At 37.7% G+C, this 17,796-nt stretch overlaps 1 protein-coding gene across 1 annotated transcript in view; it reads right to left on the bottom strand.

Moving 5' to 3' along the window:
• LOC128660609 (probable serine/threonine-protein kinase yakA) overlaps positions 1 to 5,754 on the bottom strand; it is a 107,901-nt gene extending 102,147 nt beyond the window's left edge. The window contains exons 1-2 of the mRNA XM_053714536.1: positions 5,639 to 5,754; positions 3,297 to 3,339 (exon numbers count right to left, since the gene is read on the bottom strand). Coding sequence (XP_053570511.1) covers positions 3,297 to 3,329 — 33 coding nt within the window. The 5' untranslated portion in view covers positions 3,330 to 3,339; positions 5,639 to 5,754. The remainder of the gene's footprint in view (positions 1 to 3,296; positions 3,340 to 5,638) is intronic.
• Positions 5,755 to 17,796: the final 12,042 nt, after the last annotated feature.

Genomic DNA, 17,796 nt, shown 5'->3' with positions numbered 1-17,796 from the left:
AGCCACAAGCAGTTAACCCCAGACAGGTCTGGGTGCAAGAACCATAGGGAAAATTACAAAACAAATTAATACAACACACAGAGAAAACCCAGCACTCACTTACAAGCTGTTTTAGGGTCTCAGGTATTGGAGAGGACCTTGACGTGGTACCTGAGCTTGTCCCATTTGGCCAGATGCGGTGACTAACCTTTCCAGTTTTGCTTTTAAATCTTAGCTGAGAGCTTGTAAGTGAGTGCTGGGTTTTCTCTGTGTGTTGTATTAATTTGTTTTGTAATTTTCACTATGGTTCTTGCACCCAGACCTGTCTGGGGTTAACTGCTTGTGGCTCTGGGGACAGCACAGCTTCCTGTGAGTGCCAGTGGCACCCAGGGCTGAGCATGTTGCAGGGTCATGGGATGTGTACCCGATCTGGTATGAGAGTGCAGTTCTCTTCCGTGTTTTGTATATGTCTAGGGTGATTACATATTCCTGTGCACCCTTTTTTTGTTTTCAGTTTGTTTGGATTTAAAAGCTTGCATTGTGTGGCTGTTTTAGGGTCTCAGGTATTGGAGAGGACCTTGACGTGGTACCTGAGCTTGTCCCATTTGGCCAGATGCGGCGACTAACCTTTCCAGTTTTGCTTTTAAATCTTAGCTGAGAGCTTGTAAGTGAGTGCTGGGTTTTCTCTGTGTGTTATATATATATATATATATATATATATATATATATAAATAATACAAACACAAATTCAGTGTGGTGAACCCAAAGGAATGAGTATCACCACTGTAAACCAAAGTAGCGCATACTCCCAATATGATACTTCGTAAAAGATGTAATTGAACATATTAATATATAGATAGGTAATAAATGTATTTAGTATAATAAATATATACAGTAACAAAAGGTGTCAAGAAAATTGTTAATAACAATTCACATACTTATAATACTCTAAGGCATCCAAATGGCAAATAAATGAAAACAGTCTTATCCTTCTGGTTACCAGATGAGATGGAAATTCAAAAGATGGTGTTCAATGCTGCTCGTCACAAAACAACTCAAGGTTCAATTTGAGTAATATGGTACAGCTGCAGAAATCTAAAAAAACAAGCGCACAGGCACACCTCTCATAGTGCAAATCAATTTAATACAATAAAATGAATATATACAAATAAGAGCAACTTGAAGTAATTCTTACTCACAAGTATAATCCCAATCTAATGAGGTAAGATTTGGGCAGATGGATTCTCAAAGTGTCCCCACTTATACTTGATTACTGGTCCCAATGACGTCAAAGGTCTCCTCACTCCAAATATATAGATATCCCCAGTAATTTCCGTAATAGGTTTTGATCCACTTGTCTTACAATTGTAAGTATTGCTAGTGTCAGTTCAAATTTACCGCTCCAAACTGTCAGTCCAATGCTGATACAAAAACGCCAGGAGCAACTGCTGCACGATTCTTCTATTCAGCGTGCAATACAGGTTTCCTCTTCAGCGTGTGGTTCACAGGTGACGTAAAGGTGGGCGTGGCCTTACGCGTTTCACGGAAAACATCCGCTTCGTCAGAGGCTTTGAGAATCCATCTGCCCAAATCTTACCTCATTAGATTGGGGTTATACTTGTGAGTAAGAATTACCTCAAGTTGCTCTTATTTGTATATATTCATTTTATTGTATTAAATTGATTTGCACTATGAGAAGTTTGTCTGTGCGCTTGTTTTTTTTAGATTTCTGCATATATATATATATATATAATTGATTTTTTTCTTTCCTTTTTTTAGCTTCATTGGCAGTTGTTTTTAGCATGAAAAATTGTCACTGTTGTTTTCAATGCTAACCCTGCTACATACATGAATCTAACATTGTTATGAACAAGCGCATTAGACTTAAATAGGCTAACCCTGCTTCATATAGCAAACACTTTTTTTATTTATTTTTAAAACACATGAACATCCCTTTTCTATGTCTTTCTCTTCAAGGTTAACCCTGCTGCATAAACGAAGAAAACACATGCATACTGTCTCTTCCATACTCAAGGCTTACCCTGCAACATGTATGAATGTGACATTGATCAATTATTCAAATATATGTAGCAGAGTTAGCCTTCTTGTAAAACATGTGTTATACAATTCATTTTTACATCTATAATGTGATTGTATTTGTAAAATTTTTTCAATTTTTACTTCATTGACAGTTGTTTTTAGCATCAAAAAGTTGCACTGTTTGTTTTCAAGGCTCACCATGCTACATACACATGTCTAACATCGTTATGAACAAGCTTGTTAGGCTGATATATGAAGCAGGGTTAGCCTAACAAACATACTGCTTTTCATTTTAAAAAAAAAAAACACATGCACACTCTTTTTCATAGTCTCTCTCTCTCTTCAAGGTTAACCCCGGTGCATAAACACATGCACACTAAAGACAGCCTTACCCAAGGCTAACCCTGGTACATATATGAATATTATTATATGTATTAGAGTTAACCTTTATACAAAACACAGGCACACTATCTCCCTTACTCAAGTCTAACCATGCTACACATGTACATGTCACATTGCACAATAAATCAACATTCCAGAATACATCAAGTCTAAACACATAATGTGAAATTTCAACTTCATATTTTATTAATTTCTTTGTCTTTTATTTCCCGCAGTGTTGAAAATTCTGGACAGTCTTGCAGCTATCAAAAATCTACATCTTCGAATCAGTGGACGTATATTTCACATAAGTAACGGTTATTATAACTATATTTCTTTTGCACAACACTAGGTATGTCACATAACATTGTGAATCTTTTTGACAATTTTGGACACAAAAATAGATTATATATATATACATACACACACACACACATATATATATATATATATATATATATATTTATATTATTTTTTGGGATGGTTTCTTTATGCTATGACCCAAGTAAATAGAGGGGACCTTGACGTGACACTTGGACTTCCCATCATTTGGCCAACTGGTTTTATGTTTCTCATCAACCGTTTTGTATTTTACATCATATACATGAAGTTCATATTTCATAGTTTTTATTCATTTAGCCAAGTGTTTTAACTAACCCTTGAAATTTCTTTTATTTGTAGAATGAAAATTAGTTTCAGTTTGTCTCTCTCAATCAACTTTAATTTATTTACCTTGTTCAAAAAACATGAATAGTACTATTAACATAATAAAGTGTGCATCATCAGCACTCATGTACAGATTTGCAAATCTTAAAAACAAAGAGTGACATCACAGTACAGGTTTTAAAAGTAGGAAAGGAAATGTTCATAAGCCAAGCAATGTTCCATATACGTACGTAGTTGTATTCAGCAGCAAACTGTGTTTCCATTTTAATGCTTCTAAATTAAAAAGAAAATACATATGATTACACCAGATTCAAAATATACACCAATGTTTCACAGACCAAAAAGTATATATTATAAAACAATAGATACCTAAGTAGATAAAATTAAAAAGTAAGCCAAATTATGCAGACCTTTGTTAATGCTTGTAAGACAGGATTAATACTTCTCTAACAGTAAATAGATACCTTTTTATTTATACCAAAATAGGTTTAATAAAAAGAAAAAATAATAAACAAAATATGTTATTTCAACCTAGTAAAGCCGGTTAAAAAAAATGGATTCTCTCAAACAACTTTTTGTTGCTATACTGTTAAAAGTGAGTCAAAGAGTGAGAAAAAGTGGAAACTATCTTAATAATGTTCCTTGTGGTATGTTTATATTTTGTAACAAAACAAGAGGCTTACTGAGCGATTTCTCAGATGTTTGAAGAGATAACAGTGGTCAACCTACACATGATATTATCTGTGCATTGTAAAATGATATTACAGGGACAGCAGCTAATTCTTACTGAAACTATAAATTAAATTACTTCAGTCGTTATTACTACTACTTAATTTGGAGGGAAAACATGAGAACAACAGGAAGCACTTCTAATATGCAGTTGTCTGCTTCCAATTTTCTAAATTAGCTTATCTACCTGGGTACAAGGATGTAATAGCCAAAACAAAACAATCTGTGTGTTAAAATAGATTTTGATGTACTCAAACTGCCCTGCATAAGCATGTGGATAGCATGTGTGTCTCTCTAAAATATTATTTATCTGAAGTTTTTCTTAATTACATGGCCTATATTTTTGTTTTGATAAGTAGTATTTCTTAGATTTATTTGCAAGATCTTTGAAAGAAAAAAGTACAATGGCACCTTGTAAGAAAAGAAAGAGAAAAAAAAAAAAAAAAAAAAGACTAAAAGGAAAACTAGCATTTGCTTTACATACATACAGATCTCTCTTGTGGAGTAGACAAAAATAGAACTAAGAATAAAGACAAAGTTGACTATGCATACCTCAAAAAAGGCTGTTGCTTAATAACACCCTTTGATTGGCATTACAAACAACTGGATAACTGGCAATCTGAGATCTTTCAGAAGCAATCAGCAACCTTCAAAACCAAAATATAAAGAACAACACATAAGCACCAATTTGTTGCATTGCACACATACTACTGAATGCTTATTTTATATAGATACAGGTCTCTGTTAATAATTAAAGATGTAAAGTACTTAATTAAATGTGCAAACCAAGTTGCCAAATACATAAACAGCAACATTCAGCGCACCCAGTATAGTTGAAAGACAGGAAGAATCCGAGCTAATAAATACCTGTTTTTAATTTCAATAATTCATTACTTCAAAATCCATAACGAATCAGTATGCAACAGGTAAAAAAAGGCAATTGCGGCATAAGACAGGCAGCATAAGTCAAAAAAACTGGTCAGTTTGGACAACTGGACAGCACTTGCTATCTGGTGTGGACACTATGCACAAAGCACTTTGAGAAAGCGCAAACCGTCGCGAAACGCGTCAGTTGACGTCACTTGCCTCCCTGTCTTTCTACTTACCGTGAGTGTCTGTGTTTAGCACAGCTCCTGTATGAACTTTTTAAATATTCATTCAATAAAATTTATATGTGACTTTTAAATAAAGTGCTTTGTCTCCTTGACACAACAAGTTGCACACCAGATATGCTGCTGGTTCCTTCAAAGTTGCAAGAATGCAATGCACCTATATCTAAAACTAGGTTAAGAAATATTCAAGCAGACAAACACTCATATATATATATATATATATATATATAAATAAATAAAATATTTTACAAATGTGACACAATTTTAAACAACATTCAAATTTACTTCTATTATCTAATTTGCTTCCTTCTTTAGATATCCTTTGTTGAAGAAATGGCAATGCATATGGGTGAGCCAATCATATGATACATCTATGTGCAGCCACTGAGCCTATCTAGATATAATTTTCAGCAAAGGATATCAAATGAATTAAGCTAATTAGATAATATAAGTAAATTAGAAAGTGTTTTTTAAATTGAATGCTATTTCTAAATCAGGAAAGAAAAAACATGTAATGTCCCTTAAATTAATACCTGTCGATGTCACTGTACGATCTAGGGTAAGCACTAAGGTGTAACTTTTTAGTAGAGAATGAACTACACCTATTATGTCACCCCAAAATAACTACGTGCTTAAGATAATGTAATAAAATGCACCGTTACTAAATTACGCGGGGACACAGCTTAAAAACACTAAAACGTATCATACTTCGCACGTATTAATAAGCTCACCGTTCTTTCCTAAAAATCACGCGGTGGTCTAAGAACAGCAACAACTTCCGGTCCGTTGCTGTTATTCTTTCCCTCGTGATCGGAAGTAGTGTAATTAATCTCGCGTAAACATACAGACAGACACACAGTCTGTCGAAACGAAACAGCCAACAAATCGAACTCTCCAAACGTCACTTCCGGTGACTCTCCAGTAGCAGATTAGAGAAACAAGCTTTCTGATTGGCTGTCCTATGCCCTGCCGTGATTGGATAATCCGTAACTGTCTGATAACTTTCTTTTACACGTGTTTACAGTAGTTCAGTAAATTCTTGTTTGAATGAATTCTACCCTGCGACCCGTGTGTTCTAGCTTTGTTGATCAGTGCTCTATTGCTGTTTACCCACCTTGGATATTCAGGTTGGTTACATTTTATGCTTGAGCTTAATATTATAAAAAAACAAACCTTACGTCTCTGCAGTTATAACTGGTCATTTTTACACATTTTGTAATTAATATCTGATATATCTATTCTCTGTGTGGTGTATCTATGTGTATGTGTGTATATATATATATATATATATATATATATATATATATATATATATAACCCTGTCACACACAGGAGTCACTGGCCATGTTTTTAAATGCTAACTAAATGAAATCTAGGATGTGGGTAAAAGCTGGATCTTGCTAGATCCATGTCTAATTTAGACAGATATACACAAATTTAAGTGTTTTCCTCACAAACACATCCAGACAGGACCCAGATGTTTTTGTGTAAAATATTGTTGGATCCAGAAGTGTCTGGATGTGTCTTTGTGGAAAACAGTTACATTTGTGTATGTCTGTTTAAAGTGATGGTCAAGTATGACTAACTACATCTTGCGATCCTAATGTAACTAGCAAAATAATGTGACTTTCATTCATCATTTCGCCATATTCATTCTAGTTTGTGCGCTATCTTATATTATTTTCCTACCTTACTAATATTCATCCTCCTCCCGTCGATTGTCCGCCATTGTTTTTTCTGCCGTCACGTGTTTTTATTATCCAATTACAGTACAGGCCACTCGGGGAATCAGCTCTAAGTAAAAACACCCTTATTCAATTCTGCGCATGCCCTAGCTCCGTAATTGCATCCTAATCTCTGTCTCACCGCGGTTACGGAGCTAGGGCATGCGCAGAATTGAATAAGGGTGTTTTTACTTAGAGCTGATTCCCCGAGTGGCCTGTACTGTAATTGGATAATAAAAACACGTGACGGCAGAAAAAACAATGGCGGACAATCGACGGGAGGAGGATGAATATTAGTAAGGTAGGAAAATAATATAAGATAGCGCACAAACTAGAATGAATATGGCGAAATGATGAATGAAAGTCACATTATTTTGCTAGTTACATTAGGATCGCAAGATGTAGTTAGTCATACTTGACCATCACTTTAAACTAGACATGGATCTGGCTGTTTTTCTGTAAAAAAGTTTTAAGATTGGATATCAGAGCGCCAAACAACGTAGGCAGGGTCTATGGGCAGATAGTCAAATACCAAAGGTAACAATAGGTTGACATAATATGATTTAATACATAAGATAAAAAAGTTGGTACATTTAAAATTATACAACAATTAGTCACGGATCCATGTTACAATTTAAAAATGCTTGTAGAACAATAAATAACAACAAAAAAAATCTAACAAATAATGTCTATTGCATAAAACTTAAATTCTAATATGTGAATGCTAGGAGCGCGTATGCACACTCTATTTATAAAAACAATGGGTTACAATGCACAGGTGGATAGATTCCAGGTTGCTTGAAACCGGTGGGTGTGAAATGTAAGTGGCTCCGAATTGGGGTTTTGCCTATGTGTTTATCCCAAATTGTGTAAATCCTAACAGGTGGACAAAAAATGTTACAGGAATGTCTAGAACCTGAATTCAAAATATAAAACCTGAGGTTGTGCCTATGTGTTTATCCAAAAAGGGTGTAAATCCTAACATGTGAAAAAATGTGAGAAAAATATTGCAGGGGTGTGTGAACCTTATTTTCAAAATAAACAATGAATTCAAAATAAAACGATATACAAGTGAATTTTTGACAAATCAACTAATGCAAACATAAAGCATAAATAGAACCAAAAAAAAACAACAACAGCACAACTTTTTTTTTTTTTTTTTTTTTTATTAAGTAATTTTTATTGAGGTGTATTTAAAGGCATACATTGATCATAAAGATAGGTTCTTGCATTGCATGTCACATACAGTAAGATTTCTGTGTTACAAGAGTGATAAGATAAACATAAAGGAAACGTAAAGATAACAATTTACATATCATGCAAACATGGGATATATAGGATGCCAAACATTTAGAAGCCTTCTAAATAATATGATAGGCCACTCTTGGACCATCACAAACATTAAGAGAAAAGAAGGCATATGCAAACAAAGGAGACCACTTATGGATCTCATTGGTAAACCTCGATTTTATATATTTTTATCACGTGCTTATGTGAAAAGTGTGTATGTTAGGTTAAATGTTATAGGGATAGTATTGATAGGATAAATTCCCTTATTTGAAAACAAAAATAGTACACAGAAGTATAGTTAGGGTGCGGCATAGAGAAGATAAGCCGCGTAGTTAGCCCTCCTAAGATAGAAGGTTTATTATAGAGGGGGGGGAGGAGGTGGTTAGGTGAGTGCTATAAGTAGGATATGTAGCCTAGGAGCTAAAAGGTTCATTAAGGGTTAAGGAGGAGATAAATTAATAAGTGTGATAGGCAGAAAAAACCTTGGTGTTTATCTCCACAACATCAAGCGCTTACTTTCTATTTTGGAACAAGAGGTGCTGGTGGATTGGTTATGCCATCTCTGTATATAGATTAATAGAATCAACACACATGTAATTTCAAGGGGTAACATAGGGCTAGAGTACCCTCTTAGCGGGGCATTGTAGTCTCAATATGAGTTTATTGGTTCTGCTGGTAGGGTACGGGCCCTATACCCCACAGCAGAAGTCTATTCCAAACAGTAAGAGAGAATTATTTTGAGGGATAGCCCTCAGAACATTTAAGCAAACACCAGTTCTCTAAGCACACCATGACTCCTACAGTTGTGTGTAGCAGGAATTTTGCATGAAGTTAGTACTCCAAAGTCCTTTCATAAACCCGTGAAAGTGCATAAGACAGAGAGTAGCGCTGACATAGTAAAGCTATGTGTAGATTAGGCTAACTAGAGCTGACAGTATAGGTGGTGCAAAAGGATGTTCAGAAATCGCTAGTTCTAGAATTACAGCTAGATATGTTACTTCGGCTAAGGTGTACTAAGTGCTAATGGGGGTTATGGAATGATATGGGGGTTCCCAGCTATAAATATCAGGAAGCGTGATGTGTCGCTGCTAACATCAATAAATAAATTGCAATTACGGATCTAAGCAACTAGCGGACAATGATACCTGTATATCATGAGACTATATAAAAGCAGTAGACTATATGGCTGTAATCAGGTTTTGTACAGAGAAAGGAATAGGTATAACCATGTCCAAATATAATATAGCTACTAGAATAGGCATATAAAAATAACAGTGAATCTAGATTCTATTAGCATCTAGGTAGGTGCAAATAAAGTAGTACATAGGCTCAACAAGGCTTCCGTACAAATAATAAAAGGTAGTAAATACAACACAACATAACAAGTGAGTCTAAATTATACTGATGCTAAGCTAGGTAACCTTGAATTCTGGAGTACTAAAGACCCTACTAGTTTTTATATGTATATATTTATGTTCAAGTACTATAGGGGCATTCTAAAAAGTCAAATGGAGAACGTTGTGGATTCAAGCTGCTGCGCCAGGCTCAATGTACTAGGGTAAGAGCAGCAAACCACATACAGTGATTAGTGCAATCTCTGCTAGGATATTAAACTATATCTTGTCCTGAGAGGGTAGTAACAGCTATGCTCGCAGGTGAGGGATCTATAAAAGTATATGCCTGGAAAATTGTAAGCCAGTAACCCTGTTGTAGCTCACTTAAAATATCCAAGCAAACATTAAAGTGTTGATAGATACATATGAGATATGAGTAATAGTATTATGGTATGGCATGTATCTATAGCGTGGGGCTCACCATATGTGAGTACATTGTGTTAAACAGTTAGGGGTTGTGGAAAGATATGAGGAATCCTAATAACTAATAACAGTGAGTTTTACAGATTACTGATAACATCTAGAAATAAAATAGAACCAGAAAACTACAGCAGCATCTTAGTTTCATCCAAAGCAATATAACTGAAATAGTACCATAATGTAATAAACTAGTTATCCCCACTCTCATTGTATTGTAATCTTAAACCTCCTATGCAAAGGTTCAACAACCTGTGGAATTGGGTAGAGAACTCCTGAGTGCAGTAGCTCTCACTGTATCCTTAATATTAGACCTATGATATAAAATAAAAAAATTAAAAAATTAAAAGCTCAGGGAATAGCCAGCATGGGGTAATTAGGTGTCACATTTGTGTGATACTCAGTAATTGGTGTGAGCACTAAATGAAATTACTGAACTTCAATATATTAGAAACATTGTAAGGAAAAATCCTATAATTGGAACACATGTAGAAAGCACTAAATGCCCCCAAACTTCTCAAGCAAATGAAACGTTTAAAGAAAAATCAAGGCTTTGGTAAGCACATATGCCTATGTAACACAATTAAACTAAGGAATATGAGATTGCAGGGCAGATAAAACATGAGCCTGACACAGTTATCACCTTTCTTAAATAACAAGTATATAACCCTGTGTTTGAGCTGGTAAGATTAGGCTACAGACAATAGGGGTAGATTTCAAGAAGTACTTTGTTGCGCACAATAACCATACTGGAGAGTAAAACTATATAACATTGATATATACCAGAAACGTTTCATGCAAACATAGATGACTATCATATAACTTGATTAGGATGTTGGGACCTGAGTTCTGTAAAATAAAGCGTCCTCCATGTTCAGTTCATTGGTCTCTGGGCATTTAGGTAGTACTGGAATTCCACTGCTCACCACCCTGCTCTGAACGGAGTTTAACCCACATCAAGTCCCCTCTAACCCACACCAACTCTGCACTGCTGTAACGCGGACAACAGGGGTAGAGCAAAGATAGGGCAACATGACCTCCTTACTTTCCGTTGGAAACTGGTGCAGAAAAAAGGTCCCCAGCTCTGGTTTCTCTGCCGTCAAAACTAGAGCCCTAAGCTGATAGGTTAGGGTAGCTGGCATGTTGATCTCGGGTCCCGCAATGAAAACCTTGTTTTCCCTTCCCAGCACTGACATCCAGCGATGATGGGTGTGAGGCAGCTCCGCTTCCAATTGAGGACATGTCCCCTTGTGTGTGCCGCAGTCATAAGGTATCGTACTGCAGTACATCGGTCCATTGAATTCGGTGGGCTGGGAGCAGTACAGGCAACAGTCGAGCATTCCTCTATAGCTTGATCTGCGGTATCCCACTGCGTTGTGCACAGAGCTGCCGCTTTCACAGGCTCTGCCTCAGCCGTGCTTAGAGTGAGAGAAGTGTAGGCAGCATGTTCCGTGTGGATTGCGACTTCTATTTGCCGGGGCGGTAGCTCAAATGAGCATTCAAGCAGGTCGTGGCAAGCTTCTAGAAAATTATAGATTTTCTCCATAATGGCCTCCGGGGGCTCCATAGTGCAGCAGGGAAACAGTCGAGTAAACCAGGGGATACAATAATAGGATGTAGCTGGTCTTGTTCTACCTCTCTAACTCTTTACAGGCCGCAAGATGGCTGCTCCAAGTAGCGTGCCTCAGTCACAAACACACCAAGGTTGTTAAATCTCCTCTGTCACACCCGGTTCACCATGAAATTTAATGCGTGAGTCTTCTAGAATGTCTGGTCTACAAGAATGTACACTTTGTTTTGAGCTAGATCAGTCGCTAAATTAACTTTTCATTATAGTATGGCAGGAGCTTGTAGAGTATGCGACCGATCAGCTTCAAAGTTGGCTCCTCCCCCCAACAGCACAACTTTAACGTGTGTTCAAATGTGTTTCTGCTTGCAAACTGTGATGTGATGTGAACAAATATCTATTATAAACACTGAATAGTGGCAAAACTTTGTGATTGGATTGAAATTGAACACAGGCTCTAAATTGATACCCTAAAATACAAATCTAAAGGGCTCAGAGTTGCTGAGCTAGATATAAGGGACTGGCTCAAAGAGCCTCGAGATGTTAATTAAAAGAAACCATATAACAACATTGGGTTAAAAAAACGGATGATATAACATAAAATGCTTAAAAGTCCAAATAAATATTCAAATTGGATAATAAGAATCTTCCTATAGTCTATCTCAATATGGATCCCAACTGCTGATTATGTAGAAATCTTCTTGGGCGGTAGTTAACAAAATAATTCCAACTTGCAATGTTGTCCCTTACCTGCTAAAAAAGGAAAGGCAAACAATAGTGCAGATGGCTTCTTAATGTGATCACAATTAAAATACTCCTTACCAGTGAACCGGTTTCGGTCTCCACTGACCTTTCTCAAGACTCAGTCTAATGAAGCAGGGAATCGAGATCCGTCCATCTTTGGATCTGTCTGGAGCAATGAAGTACCGCTGTGGCTAGCACTTTACACACAGAAGTCGGCCTCTATCCATACAACACGGCCCTTCCCCTGAGTGCCAGCTTTAACAGAAAAACTGGAGTGGGGTACTACAAACCAATGACAGGAACTTAGATCCTCTAAGCAGGGCTCTGATATACAACAATATCGCTCCTTAACTGACAATAATGATGGGTGCTCTGACATGTCAATATTGGACCACGGTCTTAGAAAACACTATATACCATAATATGACTCATTATCTCCTTGAGGGTTTCTAATGTTATTTTATCTACAGGGATTGCCTCTAATAGTACTGTAGAGTACAGTTTATTCTTGATAGGATGATGTCTCTATTCATGCTGCGTGTATGTAGATCCTAAATGATGTGTTTGGGGCTTGCTCCACTAACAGTTTATCATATTTACACCTTGGTTCATATGTTGTACATTATTACCTGATAAAAGATGCTTCTTGCTCATTTGAAAATATTAAGTGTACTGTGTAGAGTAGTGTCACACCACAAGTATTTTATATAAGGTATTACTTTACACCCTCATTTATAACTCATAACAAGCACACAATTATTATTTAACATTCCATGACCAAATCTTATATCCTGGAAACAACCCCTTAGAATAATTACCCCTATATAATTAAATATAGGACATAATATTGTAAAAATATAGATAGGAGTTGAGCAGCCTATATAGTAAAAGCATAATGGTTGTACATAAATCACTGCTACCTTCACCTTCTTAGTATATACTGCAAAACTATACACAGGGGAGGAATAAAAATGAGGTCATATTCTACTCCTATATAATTTGTATGCATCTGTTCACCTAAAATACAACAAATTGCTAAATTGTAGGAGTTAAAAGTTATAGCTATTACTTCTATCCTGACCTGTTGTTATGAGTTAAATCTCCTATTAGGTGGATACTGTTCATGTTCACTATGTATCATTTTCCCTCTATGCCCTATTTTAGCTTACATTTGTCTTCCCTTAGAGGCAATTGCTCTACTTTTTTTATAGATGGTCTTTCCCATACCACACAGTCTTTTGGTTACAATTATTTTGCGAATCAGTAGATTGCCACGAGGGACAAGTAGATTGGGCTCCCGCTTTAGTCTCTTGCCCAGAAGCAGAACCTTTTTGTCACTTTCTGCAATGAGATTTTTTTTTTAGTTAAAAATTTTCTGCAGGTAATTTTGAAATAGAAATTAGTTTTAAATCGTTCATAAACAATATTTATTTAGAACAAAATAAACAAACATTTTTTTCCACAAAGTTATAGATGCATACTGATGTCTACAGGCTTTAGATTGCTTCTGTTTGTATAATGGGTCTTTTCATATGCAGGGGAGGTTGTGCTATCAGCCCCTTTCAGTGGGTGTCCCAGGCTAATCTCATCAACAGTGCTAAATTGGGAGCTTCTAAGTACATGTTTAAAAGGTTTTATACAGGATTTTTAGATCAGTATCTGTGCATATTCTTCTTTATAGTAGTGTCTATTATATGCAGATATATGAATATTGGTGTATACTGCCCGTTTAAGGTCCCTACACGTTTCAATAGAAAAATAAATACTCTGAATAGACAGGATTCCAGTTCTCATGTTACCCAAATCTATGTTTCCATGAATATGGATGAGCAATGCTTTGAGATACTACATGTGTTGAGATGTGGGAAGACTGCATGTGTGTTTATGCCAAGGGAGAAAATAAATCTGTAGCTTCTTGTATGCAGGGAAACAATACGAGAATGAGAAATGTGCGGTAAAATCCGCAGACCAGTGAATAGGGGGTGAGAGAAATCTGCATTGCTCTGGTGAAGCACGGAATTAGGAATAAGAAGCAGACGCCAGAGAAATTCTTAACAGCGATAACCTAGCTGAGCCGAAGCGTGATACGGAGCCCCTACGGGGAGCCACACTGATAGACGCCCTGCGATAAAAATGCAAACAGAGCTATAGACGCTGGCATGGGGAGAGCGTAGTTAGGTAATGCAAAGTGTGATGTAATGAAGTGAGAGAGGAAGGGGAGAACAGCAAATGGGAGACTGAGCGAGGGAGAGTGATGGAAAATAAAGAGTGGAAAAATAACGAGAGGGGCAGAAAGGGAGGCCCCCCTGCATATCATATCACCCTGGTCTCTTTATGCACACCCCCTGCATATCATATCACCCTGGTTTCTTTATGCACCCCCCCCCCCCCGCATATCATATCACCCTGGTCTCTTTATGCACCCCCCCCCCCCCGCATATCATATCACCCTGGTCTCTTTATGCACCCCCCCCCCCCCCCGCATATCATGTCACCCTGCTCTCTTTATGCACCCCCCCTGCATATCATATCACCCTGGTCTCTTTATGCACCCCCCCTGCATATCATATCACCCTGGTCTCTTTATGCACCCCCCCCCCGCATATCATATCACCCTGCTCTCTTTATGCACCCCCCCCTGCATATCATATCACCCTGCTCTCTTTATGCACCCCCCCCCTGCATATCATATCACCCTGCTCTCTTTATGCACCCCCCCCCCCGCATATCATATCACCCTGCTCTCTTTATGCACCCCCCCCCCCCGCATATCATATCACCCTGCTCTCTTTATGCACCCCCCCCCCCCCCCCCCGCATATCCTATCACCCTGCTCTCTTTGTGCACCCCCCCGCATATCCTATCACCCTGGTCTCTTTATGCACCCCCCCCCCCCCCCGCATATCATATCACCCTGGTCTCTTTATGCACCACCCCTGCATATCATATCACCCTGGTCTCTTTATGCACCCCCCCCCCCCTGCATATCATATCACCCTGGTCTCTTTATGCACCCCCCTGCATATCATATCACCCTGGTCTCTTTATGCACCCCCCCTGCATATCATATCACCCTGGTCTCTTTATGCACCCCCCCTGCATATCATATCACCCTGGTCTCTTTATGCACCCCCCTGCATATCATATTACCCTGGTCTCTTTATGCACCCCCCTGCATATCATATCACCCTGCTCTCTTTATGCACCCCCCCCCCTGCATATCATATCACCCTGGTCTCTTTATGCACCCCCCCCTGCATATCATATCACCCTGGTCTCTTTATGCACCCCCCCTGCATATCATATCACCCTGGTCTCTTTATGCACCCCCCCTGCATATCATATCACCCTGGTCTCTTTATGCACCCCCCTGCATATCATATCACCCTGGTCTCTTTATGCACCCCCCTGCATATCATATCACCCTGCTCTCTTTATGCACCCCCCCCCCCCCGCATATCATATCACCCTGCTCTCTTTATGCACCCCCCTGCATATCATATCACCCTGCTCTCTTTATGCATACCCCCTGCAATATATTATATAAATATACCTTCACATATACCAGTCCACCATACTTTTATTATGATTACTGTGTGACTGTGTGTACATAAAGTCCAGCCCATGCCCATTGCCCAATACCATTTATTTAAAGCGTACTGTACTGAGTGGGCACTGGGGCAGGCAGGCACATAGCTAATAATAATATGTTTAAGAGGCTAAGGTTGGGGATGAAAGGGAGGCACTTCTCAGTGTCACGTGTACTGCGTGTTTTCAAAACAGAATTCGGAATGGCAATATTACAAAATGACATTCTTGAAAAGCCAGAAATGAAAACCAGAATTTGTTAATGCCGTTCCGAAGTCTGTTTTGAAAGCACTTAGTACATGTGACACTGCGAAGTGCCTCCCTTTCATCCTTAGCCTGAGCCTCTTAACATTTTATTATTATTGTTATTATCTACAGTAAAAACACTATTCAACACTGACATTTATTTTAAACAATAATAATAGCAATTAGTGCACTTACTGCTCAAGTCCAACACCTCCTACACAGGCACGATAAGCCGACACAGTAATAGGGAATGGAGTTTCAAATAGCTGCAGTAATAGAAAACTAGTACACTTACCTCGCAGTCGCATACAGTCACAGAGTAGATAGTGTGAAAGGAAGCCATTCTGGCGGGTAAAAGTAAAAATAATATTGCATCTAAAAAGTATCAATCTTCAGGAGCAGAGCAGCCAATAATTGCAAAGTACTGCACAAAAAATGTGCCGGTTGTCAATTTGGAAGCACTGCACTGGCCAGAAAAAAAAAAAAATCCTGTTGAAGAAAATTCTCTGCACAACGGACCTGCCCGTTCTTTCTGCAGGCAGGCTCCAGTTTCTGCGATAATATCGCAGATCCCACTTTGTTCTGCCTTGGGGGTCCCTTGGACAAGTAGTTTTTAAAAAAAAATTCCACACCCGAGATATACACAAATGTAAGTGTTCTCCACACAAACTCATCCAGACACTTCTGTATCCTTCAATATTTTACACAAAAACATTTGTGTCCTTTCAGAACCAACACTTTTTTTTTTTTTTTTTTTCCTTCAAAACAGCCGGATTCTGCCAGATTCATGTCTAATTTACAGATATCTTCAAATTTAAATATTTTCTATACAAACACATCCCGACACTTCTGGATCCAATAATATTTTACACAAAAACATCTGTGTACTTTCAGAACCAACACTTTTTTACAGAAAAAATGCTGGATCCATGTATAATTTAGACAGATATACCAAATGTAAGTGTTTTTCCACACAAATACATCCAGATACTTCTGGATCCATCAATATTTTACACAAAACCATCTGGGTCCTTTCAGAACAAACACATTTTTTTTTTTACACAAAAACATCTGGGTCCTTTCAGAAACAGCCGGATCCAAATTGTTGGTTCTGAAAGGACCCAGATGTTTTTGTGTAAAATGTTGTTGTATACAGAAGTGTATGGATGTGTTTGTGTGGAAAAAAATAAATGTATGTGTATTTGTCTAAATTAGGCATGGATCTGGCAGGATCCGGCTGTTTTTCTGAAAGGACCCAAAAGTTTTTTTGTGTAAAATATTGATGCATCCAGAAGTGTCTGGATGTATTTGTGTGAAAAACAATTACATTTCTGTGTATCCGTCTAAATTAGGCTTTTACTCACACCCATGTCATCTCACTATACTCACTTAGGGGCTGTAATATGCAGACCTCTATGTGCAGCTTTAATAATGCTTCATCAATTAGCAAATAAATTATCCCAGCTTCTACAACTATATGTAACACTCTTTATTCTGTATAACACCCTGTGCTATATATAAAATACTGTATTGTGTATAACACCCTGTGCTATGTATAACACACTGTATTGTGTATAACACCCTGTGCTATATGTAAAACACTGTACTGTGTATAACACCCTGTACTCTGCAAAACATCTTGTGCTATATATAACACAATGTACTGTTTATAACACAATATACAGTGTCCTATATCAAGTGTGTGTTATGTACAGTGTGTACTGTATTATAGTACAGTGAATAACACTGCACTGAACATATGTGCTGTGTATAACAATCTGCACTGTACATTACACTGTTACACAATGTATAGTGTGTTCTGTACAGAGTAGGTAATTATACACGTTTTATATACCACAGTACACACAGTGATGTGCAGGGCCTATGAATACCCAAAAACTTCCCTCGCCCAACGGGCG

The sequence above is a fragment of the Bombina bombina genome, chromosome 5, assembly GCF_027579735.1.
Source record: "Bombina bombina isolate aBomBom1 chromosome 5, aBomBom1.pri, whole genome shotgun sequence".
NCBI classification, from domain to species: domain Eukaryota; kingdom Metazoa; phylum Chordata; class Amphibia; order Anura; family Bombinatoridae; genus Bombina; species Bombina bombina.
The sequence above is the reverse complement of the archived record's forward strand: the minus strand, read 5'-3'. Positions and strand labels throughout refer to the sequence as shown.